General features: G+C 39.6%; 1 protein-coding gene and 1 non-coding gene across 2 annotated transcripts in view; both read right to left on the reverse strand.

Annotated features, from left to right (window-relative positions):
* The window catches only part of LOC100656530 (formin-1), a 381,454-nt gene that overhangs the window by 108,149 nt on the left and 260,313 nt on the right, over nt 1-12,992 (reverse strand). The window contains exon 13 of the mRNA XM_003418636.4: nt 5,318-5,410. Coding sequence (XP_003418684.1) covers nt 5,318-5,410 — 93 coding nt within the window. The remainder of the gene's footprint in view (nt 1-5,317; nt 5,411-12,992) is intronic.
* Nucleotides 8,108-8,180, reverse strand: TRNAR-UCG (transfer RNA arginine (anticodon UCG)). Its single transcript has one exon. It is a non-coding gene; the product is annotated as a tRNA-Arg (tRNA).

Below are 12,992 nucleotides of genomic sequence, written 5' to 3' on the forward strand. Positions count from 1 at the left end.
GATTCCAACTCACAGTGACCCTATAGGACAGAACAGGACTGCCCCATAGAATTTCCAAGGCTGTAATCTTTACAGAAGCAGATTGCCACAGCATTCTCCCTGGTAGTGTTTGGTGGGTTTGAACCGCTAACCTTTTGGTTAGCAGCCAAGTGCTTAACCACTGTACCACCAGGGCTCCTTTTATGAACAGGGGCCCCTAACAGAAAACTAGTGTTCCTGACAAATACTCTGTATAAGCTGTTCTATAGAAGCACAGGAATCCCTTCTCTGAATTGTGGTTATTACATTATACCCTGTGCTCAGATAGTCCAATGCTTCAGGGACCTTCTCATTCTACACTCCTTCTTGAGGGCTGTCTCATTCATTCCTATGGCTTAAACTGCTACCTTTAAAGTCTCATTCGGATCTCTTCCAGCAACTCAACAACTATACTTGTGTGTGTCCCATATATATGTCAAAATTAACATATCCAAAGTTTACCTCCAGATGTTGAACTCCATCCCAAACCTGGTCTTCTTTATCAGTATCCAGCCAATTGTATATGCAAGAAAATGGGAATTATCCTTTTCTCCTCTCTTTCCTTTCTTCCAATGGCTTATCTAGTTCTGGAACTCCTTTTAAAAGCTTTATAAGTATGTTCCTTCCTTATTTTTACTGTTACCGCTTTTGCTCAAGTCCTTACCATCTGGTGTGGATTGAATTGTGTCTTCCAAAAATGTATGTCAACTCAGCTAGGTGACGATTCCTAGGATTGTGTGATTATCCACCATTTTGTCATCTGATATAATTTTCCTATGTGTTGTAAATCCTACCTCTATGATGTTAATAAGGCAGGGTTAGAGGCAGTTATGTTAATGAGGCAAGACTCAATCTATAAGATTAGGTTGTATCTTGAATCATTTTCTTTTGACATATAAAAGAGAGAATTGAGCAGAGAGAAGGGGGACCTCATGCCACCAAGAATAAAGAACCACGAGGGGAGTGTGTCCTTTGGACCCAAGGTCCCTGCACTGAGAACCTCTGAGACCAGGGCAAGATTGCTGGGAATGACCTTTTCCCAGAGCTGACAGAGAGAGAAAGCCTTCCCTTGGAGCTGGTACCCTGAATTCGGACTTCTAGCCTCCTAGACTGTGAGAGAAGAAATCTATTTGTTAAAGCCATCCACTTGTGGTTATAGCAGCACTAGATAACTAAGACACCATCATTTGCCTGGATTGCTATAAAATAGCTTAATGGACTGATCTCTTACTTTTCTAACCCTTCTTTAAATTGCTGTCAGGACAACAGCAACATGATCCCCCTCTCAAAGACAAACAAACCCAATGTGACCATTTCACTCCCATGCATACTATTTTTCATAGGCTCTCTGTTGCCTACAAGCAAAGTTGAGATTTTTTAGCTAGTCATGTAGACTCTTCCCTCCATTTCTGGTCTCATGGTCTTCCCATATGCCTTGTGATCTAGCTACACCCAATCTCTTGCCATGTCTTTCATCCTTCTAAGACATGCGGTGCTTTTCCTCTGCCTGGGATTCCCTTCACAACTTTGTCTGCTGAGACCTTCTAATCCTCAGTTTCCTTATCTGTATGGTAGGGTGATAACAGCGCTTACTTCAGAGGGTTGTCATGAGAACTAAATAAGAAGGGTGACCTGCTCCCCATAGCATCCTCATATAGAGGCACTCAGTAAATGTTAGTTATCATTGTTGTCATCATCATCATCTTTGTTCTTTTTCAAGTATGAAGAAAAATATTTCCTTTGCTGAGAGTCTTCCCTGACTTATTTGGAAGTATTAGGCATTCTTCCTCTCTGATCCTATATACATAATAATAGTACCGTATTTCATTAATTCCAAAATTGATGGAATTTTTACATTTTAGCATCTCTTATAATCTATGAGATACCACAGTTTAACTGGCAGCAACTTTTCCCTCTTAGTGTTGTTGTTGAGTGCTGTCGAGTTGATGCCAACTCAAGAGCAACCCCATGTGTCAAAGTAGAGCTACCCCATACGGTTTTTGGGGGTGTAATTTTTGTGTAAGCAAGTCAAGGTCTTTCTCCTGTAGAGCCACTGGGTGTGTTCCAATAGCCAACCTTTCAGTTAGCAGCTGAGCGCTTAACCATAGTGTCACTGGGGCTCCTTATTTCTTAGTAGTACATATAATAATGGTGCCTCTTACAATGACTGGCATCTTATACTACATGAAATACTTAAGCTGCATAATAATTACTGTAGTAATATTTTAATTATCCAAGGGTGGATAGTACATATTTGTGGTGGGGTGAAAATCTTAAAATTTCTATGAATCAGTGAAATAGCTACATAAAAAGGGAGTATTATTTGCAACTCAAGAGTAGCCATGCAATATTTTGAATATACTGCAAGTTGGCAAAGCCTCACCCTCTGAATCATCAGACTCATATCCCGATGAAGTAGAATGCCATCTCCTCCCTTAGTTAAGTGGACCTACTTGAGAGCCAAACCATGGCCAGATCCAGAGCAAAAGTGGAAATGGGGTTAGTTCATGAAACACTGCATTCTAACAGCCCGAGTTCCAAGCTGACAAAGTGGAGAATAATGTGACACAGAGAGTGAAGGAATGGCATGAGGAAGGCCTAAGGACCATGTCTCTAGACCAGCATTGTCAAGAGAAATATAATGAGTCACAAAAATAATTAAAAAATTTCTGGTAGCCACACTAGAAAAAGTAAAAGAAATAGGTAAACTAGTATTAATGATATATTTTGTTTATTTAACCCAACAGATCTAAAATATTATCCATGCAAGTAAATAAAAGAGCCTTTATATACTTTATATACTAGAGGCTTGCTATGAGTTGGAATTGACTTGACGGCAATGGGTTTGGTTTGAGTTTTTTTTATATACTTTGGGAAATTCCTATTCAATCACCTGTCATTTTCAAAGCTAGCATTCTGGAACTTTTACTATAAGCAAAGCAACAAATGTATCAGCCCTATACTGATTTTAACGTGTAATCGATATTAAAAAAATAACGAAATATTTTACTGTTTTTTTTTTTTTTTTTGTACAAAGTTTTCAAAATCCAGTATGTGTTTTGCACTTTCAACACATCTTGATTCAAGGCAGCCACATCTCAGTTGTTCATCAGCCACATGTGGGTAGTGGCTGCCATACTGGACTGTGTTTCTGACCAGCTCAGTTAAGAAATGAGATAATAGTAACAGGCTATTGGACAGTGGTCCTTTTCATTAAGCAATTTTGAGATGTTTAAGATTCCTACAATATTTAATTTTTATATTTTTAAATTCTTTCATAGAATGGTAAACGTTTCCTTTAAATTCCTTTTGTGCCAAAAATTCCTTTTTTAACTGATTTTGTTTTAATCACGATTTGCACTTATCCCGAATATCCTTCCCACTTTCCCTTCATTATGTTGGTTAAAGGGGAGCTGATTGTATTCAGTTAGTCCTTGGGAGAGGGATAGGAAGTAAATGATTTGTCTTAGTATTCCCATTTTCTACCACAGCGCCTAACATGTAGCAGGTTCTGAACAAATACCTTTGAATACACATTAAAAAGTGAACTGAGCTTGACAACAGTGGTTCTGGACTTGGGCTTCACATGGGAAGGGAAGTAAAAAAAAAAAATGCTGATGCTTGGTCCCATCCCCAGAGATGCTGGCGGCAGTGGTCTGGAGTTTGGCCTTGGTGTCAAGATGTTTTAAATATTCCCCAAGTGATTCCAGTGTGCAGCCAGGGTTGAGAAGCATTGCTCCAGGGCTTTCTTAGAGCAGCTCTCTGTGGCCACACCCTTGTTTCCCTAAAACACAATCCAGTTTGTCTCACCAATTTCTTCTCTCTGAGCACAGCAAAAGTTTCTTAAGAAACTTAGCAGAGAAGAAGCTAACGTATAACTCCAAACTGTGATTTGCAAATTATTTACCCAAGTCACTGAAGATGATTTCCAAGGTTCTGAATCTATCCATATTTATCTTCTTTTTTAATAAAAAGGATAAGATTCACACTACAAATGCTTTAAGATGCTAGCCTGTTTGAAGAAAAATATTACAAAGGCATTACAGCATACAGGCAGATAACACCCAGGTATACATACATACACACTGCAGAATTATTCAGACAAAGAAAAATAGCAATTAAAAGTAAAGATAGAATCTAAGTACGAGTCTAATTTCAAATTAATTCTACGTATGTCAGAAGCCGAAATGATTAATTAGGGATAAGCAAAGAAAAATATTTTATATGTTTCTACACACCATTTAGGTTGTATTTACATATTATAAAGCATTATAAAGCAATGTGCTTACTTTGCTAAGCCAGCTATAAAACCTACTAATTATAGTCACGTAGCACCTAAGTGTTGGTATCCCTGCTTGCTCTCAAGATGGCACTTTGCCTGACAGCATGACTTCCATCATATATGAGGTTCCACAATGGCCAGAAGAGAACTCTGACATCTCTGGCTTCAATGCTAACATGCACTCATCATGCAGGGGCTGAATGACCTCCACATCAAGGCAGCAGCTGGAATGGAGTTCCTCTGACTCAGGGACTGAGAATTTCTCTGCCAGTTCCCAAGGTGGTTTGGCCATAATTCATGGATTCACCCTGATTAACAGTTTTGTTGATGGTGTGGTATCGTGGCCTTATTCAGTAAGAGAAACAACATGTTGACACATCCCCAAATGTTCCTACATGCATTTCCTCTAGCTTTCTAGCAAAGACAAATGCTCCCTCCAACCACTCCACACTTTTATTTTTGTTCCACATCTTAAGTAGAATTTGAGAAATTAGAATAGGAAATATCCAAAAGGCATGAAACTTCAAAGCTCACTAACACTGATCAGCAAAAAAGTTCCCAGTTTTGCCAAAATCTTGGAGGAAGGCACGTAACCTGGTAAAATTTCTAAATAACGCACTGGGTCTCATGTATATCACTTCCATTGACTAACTGCAAAGGGCTGATGTGTGCCGAGTGATTGGCTATGTGACATCCACCTGGCCCCAATTGTCCTTTCTGCAAAGGAATGGAAAATACAACACAAGTCTCCAGGCTGCTAAACTCATAAAGCCAGGAAGGTAATTGCTACCCACCTGTCCCTGACTGTATCAGCCTTGCATGTACATCACATGTCAGTTAACATGAACAACTCCATCCACACTGAGTGTGTAACCACTATGGGAAGATGGACGAATGGAATCATTACAACTGTTTGAGGTCAGCTGTGGTGCACGGGGCAGGGAGCCTCAGAGAAAGACCTGTGCAATAGAAGATATTCCAAAGTATCATGGGTGTGCAGCTGACAAAGATTCCTACCTTTCTGGAAGAAGTCTTCTAACTTGTCCTTGAAAGGCTGGAGGTATTCCTTTGGAGACTCCTTGCATACCACCATCATCTGCTTCTCACTGGCTGTGAAGAGAAGCTCAGAATTAGGCTTAGTGAAGAACACCCATTTGCTGAGTTTCTACTATGAGCCAGGCATTGGGCTTTTTAGCGCTTGAGTACCAATTGTGCAGAATTCTTATCAATGTTCATCCACATTCCAGAAAAAAAGCACAAAACCAGAAACAACATGAACAAATAAGCCCTAAGATAAACAAACAAGTAAACAAAGAAATAATAATAATAAATTTACTCTACACCTCTCTTCAGGAACGGGGAAATGAATCACCTTCAGCTTTCTCTTAAAGATGCACAAAAATCTCTGACTTGAGACAGGTGAAAAGTATTCTGCTCGTGGTTGCCCCCAAATAAAGAGAGGCAAAACTACTTCAGGAGTGTCCCAGGGAATTATGAGCCCTAATTCTCTTCAGATTCATACCCCAAAAGTAGCCGGAAATAGTTTTTGCAGAAATTCTCAGGCATCCAGGTTGTATGAACAGTCAAATTGGCAACCCCTCAGGGTGACAGACACACCTCAGAATGAGAACTGAGGCCAGCTTAATCAGTTACTCAGGTGTCACTGAGTCAACTTCAACTCATGGTGACCCCAAGTGTATCAGAGCAGAGCTGTGCTTCACAGAATTTTCAATGGCTTATTTTTTGGAAGTATGTGGCCAGGCCTTTCTTCCCAGGTGCCTCTGGGTAGTCTTGAACCTTCACCCTTGCAGTTAGCCACTGAGCTCATTAAACGTTTGTACCTCTCACAGACTTCGGAGGCCCGGTTAGAGAGGACCATATCTGCTCTTCATGTTTCCCATCTACCTGTCCTTCCCATTAGAATTTTCCCAACACACTTGAAATAATTTTATATGTGCTTTATTTCAGACACTTTTTATCTGGAATTTATAACAGAATTGCTTTTTTCATAATCAAGCCACCTCACAAACTGGATAGTTCTGATTTGGCTACATGGAAACTATAATAATGCACAGTTCATTATCACAAAGGGTATATAATCCACGCAAGAAGCATTTCCCCAAGGTTTTTAGATGCCTGTGTCAGCTGCTGAAAGAACTGGGGAAAGAAAGACTTCATTCCTCCAAAGCTATAGCAAGCATTATAGATTTGTCTGTTGACCACCGTCAGAAATTACTGACCTGTCCTTGTGCAAGGGTGCATACTGAAACTTTGGATTTTCACCATAAATAAATAATGCCACCTGATTAAAAAAATATAGAAACACTCATTCCAGATTTTGGAGGAATCTACAGAAGCACAGGGTAACATATTTTGGACAAAAAGGGTTGGAAAAAAGAGGTCTTCATTTACTCTGGGAAACTCCCATTCGATAATTTGGCATTTTCAGAACTAGCAACCTGGAACATTACAACATTAGCAAAGCAACACACATGTAAGTCCCAGAGCACAGAAAATTCAAAAGAGGCCACTCAAGTGTCCCATGAAATTAGTTACCTGCCACTTTTATCATGTAAAATTGCCAACTACATTGCTGAAATCCTACATAATTCTGGGAGTCTGTAAGACTGTGCTGAAGAAGACAGCACGACTCGAGGGAGCCCTTTGCCATTTTCTGAGTCAAATTCAGAAAAACCCACACTCTCAGAGGTTATCCATCAGATAGGTCAGGAGACATGCATGCTAGATCTCAGCACAGGAGAGTCTAAATTCAGGCCCTGTCTACTGACATTGCTATTTTCTAAAGGTTTTAAATACAGTGTGCCTCAGTTATCTAGTGCTGCTATAACAAATACAAGTAGATGGCTTTAACAAACAGAGATTTATCCTCTCACAGTCTAGGAGGCTAGAAGTCTGAATACGTGGTGCCAGCTCCAGGTGAAGGGCTTTCTTTCTCTGTCATTTCTGGGGGAAGGTCCTTGTCATCAGTCTTTCCCTGGCTTAGGAGCTTCTCAGCGCAAGGACCCCAAGTCCAAAGGATGTGTGTTCCTGGCTCTTCTTGCTTGGTGGTAATGAAGTCCCCTTGTCTCTCTGCTCACTTTTCTCTTCTATGTCTCAAAAGAGATTGACTCAAGATACAACCTAATCTTATAAATTGAGTTCTGCCTCATTAACGTAACTGCCTGTAATCCTGCCTCATTAACATCATAGAGGTAGGATTTACAACACATAGGAAAATCACATCAGATGACAAAATGGTAGACAATCACGTAATACTGGGAATCATGACTTAGCCAAGTTGACATACATTTTGGGGGGACACAATTCAATCCATAACATAGTATATTCTGGAATATCTGCTATTAGCTACCCTGATAAACATTCCACTGTCCACTGGGATGCAAAGATTGATTTTTTTTTTAATGGCCTACCTTACTAAAAAGGCTCTGGTGGAACAATGGTTAAGTGCTCAGCTGCTATATGAAAGGTGGACATTTTGAACTCACCCTACAGCTCTGCAAGAGAAAGACCAGGTGATCTGCTTTTGCTAAGATTACAACCAAGGAAGTCCTATGGGGGGCAGTTCTACTCCGTCATGTGGGATCACTATGAGTCGAAATCTACTCTCGATGCCACAACATCTAACAAGAACAATCACCACCTTACTAAAGAAATACAAATCCTGCCTTGGAACAAATGAGAAACAAATCACTCAAAACCAGCAAATCATCATTTCAAAACATTGCTTTTTTCCATATTCTTATCTTTCTTTGGGATTCTTCCAACAGAAACACAGACACTCTCGAGCAACCATGAAGGGATTCGAACCCTCAATCTTCTGATCCGAAGTCAGACACCTTATCCATTAAGCCACATGGTCCCTTTCTTTAGTAAGCGTATTTGTCCTCTCTGCAACAATTACTTTATAACCTCTACTATTATCAGACCTCCCTTCACCTCTTTCCCAGGAGATGGATCTGTAGTTGAATGAGAGCTACGGCCTTCCCACCACTAATCTCTTCTCAAAGCAGTGGTACTCTGGACTAGAGTGGTAGCAGAGGAAAGAGAATGTTACAGTAGGAACAAACGACTTTATCACAATAAAATAAAGAAAATGCCAGCTGATATAGTTTTGAACTTTCTTTTAATTACAAAATTAATACCTGCCTGATACTAATTATTTAGAGACATTTAAGAAAAAAAAAAATCCTTTCCTGCATTACTTGAGTATATTAGTTTGAAAAGAACAGACATCTGATGAACAGTAAATATTTACACCCAGGTATGCGATAAGTCTCTCGATTTATCTAGTCCTTATTTTATGTTTTTCAATAAAATTTTATAGATTTATTATAAAGGCCTACATTTTTCTTATATACTTTTTTACATAGTTTATAATTTTGTCATTTTGTTTTTTACCCATTTCTAACTGACTACTTTTGGCAAAAAGAAGAACTATTTATATTACACTTTTGTCTCATATTCGATTTACTGAATTTTAGTATCAGCCCTGATATTTCTATTTGTTCTTTCCAGGTACAAGTTTTGAGTCTTTACTATTACACACCAAAACTCTGTTGTTCATAACAGAGTTTTAAAAAATTTAATTGGTTTATTTTTAACTGTTATTTAGCTCTCCTTTGTATAAACTGAAGCCCTGGTGGTACAGTGGTTAATAGCTTGGCTGCTAACCAAAAGATCAGCAGTTCAAATCCACCAGCCACTCCTTGGAAACTCTATGGGGCAGTTCTATTCGGTCGTATAGGGTTGCTGTGAGGACAGCAATGGTTTTTTTGGTTTTGTATAAATTACATATAATTTCTACTGGTAATACAATTAAGTATTAATTATAAATTAAGTGGAAACCCTGGTGGTATAGTGGTTAAGAGCTACAGCTGCTAACCAGAATGTGGGCAGTTCGAATCTACCAGGCTAGGGTCGCTATGAGTCGGAATCAACTCGATGGCAACGGGTTTGGTTTTCGGTTTTTATAAATTAAGTATTTCTTAAATACAATGCATCTTCACTAATAATCTCACTACATCATCCCATGGGATTCTGTTTCTCTCATAAAATTACGTCGGTTAATAGGTGGAGGACTCTTTCTAGTAGCAAAAGAAAGGCGAGGACCTGAGAGTTAAAAGATGCACTTGGCATCTGAGCAAATCACGAAGAGGCAGCTTAGCTTTACATTCTTTAACCCTCTACTACATTCAAATTTCAACAAGTCCATTTACAGAGAGCTGTTTTTCATAAACACAAATAATAAAAGGTAAGGCATGCCTGCACCTGGGTAACAAGGATATAACCGAAGCCAGGACGACAATTTCTTCCAGGTTACTTCTCCTCGCCAAAGCAAAGCCAGAGGAAGAGATTATTTTCCCAACTACAAAAGCAGAACTTCTACTCTGGCTGGATTAAAGAGCTGGTCACCGTAGCTCTCTCTCTGTCACAGCTGTGGTGACAGGGCCTGTGGGGTGCCCATCAAACCTCTCCAGACTTCACGGGGCCTTAAGTGGGGTGGGGAAGAGCTTGTGCTTGGAAAGAGGCCTACCTGGGCTCGGGTTCTGACTGCTCCTTATTGGACAGTGGAGACCCTGGGCTGTGGCTTGTTTTTTTCATAAGCAAAGTTGGGACCCCCTCAAAGACATGATAAAACCCAAACCAAACCCACTGCCATCGAGTTGATTCTACACATAGTGACCCTGCTGGACAGAGGAGAACTGCCCCATTGGTTTTCCAAGGCTGTGATCTTTACGGAAGCAGACTGCCACAACTTTCTCCCACGGAGTGGCTGGTGAGTTTGAACCACCTATCTTTCTTTCTGGTTAACAGTGCTTAACCACTGCATCAACAGGGCTCTTTCAAAGGTATGATAGGAGAATTGAATGAGATATTGCGTGTAAGTGCTTTTCAGGATGCCTGGCACTAGCAGCCACGCCCACTTATTGTATGATTCAGTAAAACTGGTTAGGAAACATGTCACAGTGAGAGTTATGACAAATCATTTCATAGATGCTGTGTGATATTTATGGCAACAGGCCACATGGTGAATCTCCTGCTTAGAACACAGGGACAACGATTTTCATGCCTTTACTGAAGTGCCACCACCCCATTGGGAGAATTCACTGAAGAATGTGGGCAAACTCCTGGGGAGAGAATAAGCAAATGTAAAACAAGCCCCCAGGCCTCTGAGCCTCGTGGTCTTGAAATCAGAAACTAAAGCCAGTACAAATGAGAGCAAGTACCACTGTTGAGCTCGGTGGTGGCGGTCCTCTCTGTACCGCCACAGGTTGGGACTCCCATGTGGTCTGCTAGAATTAGACTTCTCCACACGATCAGAGAGCCCTGCCCTCTGACTGTCTCCACACAGCCACACGTTCTGGTGGCCGGGCAACTGGTCCTGCTCCGATTTATTAACTCGGCTTAGCCCAAGATGCTTTCTAGCAGACAGATGGGAGACCTGAAGACTAATTAACGATGACAGTGGAGACTGGCAGTGCAGAAAGGAGAGAGGTCATAGACGAACCCACAAATACAGTTTACTGTCCAGTTGGTAGACACGTATGCAGTATTGCTAGACCACCAAGGTTGCCTCAGACACTGGCTATGCCAGGAGTTCCAATGTTAAAAGTCAAAGTCACCATAGGCTCTTTTTTTCTCTTTTCTTTCTCTCTTTATAAAAATTTTGAAAGAATTTTAAATACACACTAATTCCTAAAATTAGCTCCTAATAAGTGATCATTGTGAGAGATGGCAAGAGATCAAATGTTACAAACCAACATATAATGAAATAATAGGGACTAAATTTAGAGTATATTCCTTAAAAGTTAAGCACTTGGGAATCATTTCAGTGAAAAGAACCTGATGTGGCTGGACTGTCCTAAAATCTCAGATATTAGACGGTTAAGGCCATAGGTGGTGGTTTGTTGTTTGTTTTTCATCACTACGAAGAGAGGAATAAAATGTATTGAGCCACTTAAAAAGTATGGGTACTACCTTACACCATACATAAAAATTAACTCAAAATGGATCAAAGACTTAAATGTAAGAACTAAAACTGATAAACTATCAGAACAGAACATAGGAGTAATGCTTTGTGATCTAGTTTTCAGCAATGGATTCTTAGATACGACACCAAAAGCACAAGCAGAAAAAGACAAAAATAGATAAATTGAATTTCATCAAAATTAAAAACTTCTGTGCATCAAAGAACTTTATCAACAAAGTGATGAGACAACCTACAGACTGGGAGAAAATACTTGTTATCTAATAGGGGTTTGATATCCAGAATATATAAAGATTCCTTACAACTCAACAACAAAAAGACAAACAATCCAATTAAAAAATGGGCAAAGGACTCTTGAATAAACATTTCACCAAAGAAGATACACAAATGACTGATAAGCACATGAAAAGATGCTCACCATCATTAGTCATTAGGGAAATGCAAATCAAAGCCACAACAAGATGCCATTTCACACTCACTAGGATGGCCATTATTGGAAAAGCAGAAAATAGTTTCACACTCACTAGGATGGCCATTATTGGAAAAGCAGAAAATAACAACTGTGGGTGAGGATGTGGAGAAATTGGAGCCCTCATCCACGGCTCATGGGATTGTAAAATGATGCAGTTGCTGTGGAAAACAGTACGGTAGCTTTTAAAAAAAAAAAAAAAATAGAATTACTATAAAAAAAAAAAAATGACCCAGAAATTTCATTCCAAAAGAACTGAAAGCAGGGACTCAAATAGATACTTGTACATCAATGTTCACTGCAGTATTACTTACAACAGCCAAAAGTGAAAACAACCAACGGCTCCATTAACAGACAAATGGATAAAAACTGGTAGATCCACACAATGGAATATTATTCAGCCATAAAGAGAAATGAAGTCCTGATACACGCTACAGTACAGATAAACCTTGAAAACCTTATGCTGAGTAAAGTAAGTCACAAAGGGACAGATATTATATGGTCCCATTTATGTGAAATATCTAGAATTTTTTTTTTTTTTTAGCTAGAATAGGCAAATGTACAGAAACTAAAGTTCATTAGTAGTCGAAGGGGGAGACGGGGAGAAACTGAGTTTCTGTGAAGGTGATGAAAAAATTTAGGAAAGCATAGTGGTGATCGTTGCACAACATGGGAACATAATACCACTGAACTGTACTCGTTAAAATGACTGAAATAACAAATGTTTTGTTACGTATATCTTCCTGCAATTAAAAAAACAAACAAAAAAAAACTGCATGGGTAAATTAGATATAATTAATCAAAATCTAAGACATGTTTAACTGCTTTAACAGGACAAACATACATGGGCAATTTTTAGGAGTCAGAAGGTCCTTAGTGGCTAAGTCAAACATATCCTTAGAGAAAAGAAGGGATTTACGTAGGTGCTCCACTTGTCTGTGTGGTGCAAATGGTTAAGCGCCTGACTACTAGCCTAAAGGTTGGTAGTTCAAACCCACTCAGAGGCACCTCAGAAGACAGACCTGGTGATCTGCTCCTGAAAGGTCAGAGCCTTGAAAACCCTATGGAGCAGTGCATGGGGTCACCATGAGTCCGAATTGACTCAACGGCAACTAACAACAATAAACAATCCACTCTTCTAATCTAGAATTCTCTCTTTTCTTCTCTCTGCTTACCTAATTCCTATGCCCCTCGTTTTATGGGTCAGTGCCAAC

The sequence above is a fragment of the Loxodonta africana genome, chromosome 10 (assembly GCF_030014295.1).
Source record: "Loxodonta africana isolate mLoxAfr1 chromosome 10, mLoxAfr1.hap2, whole genome shotgun sequence".
Taxonomy (NCBI): domain Eukaryota; kingdom Metazoa; phylum Chordata; class Mammalia; order Proboscidea; family Elephantidae; genus Loxodonta; species Loxodonta africana.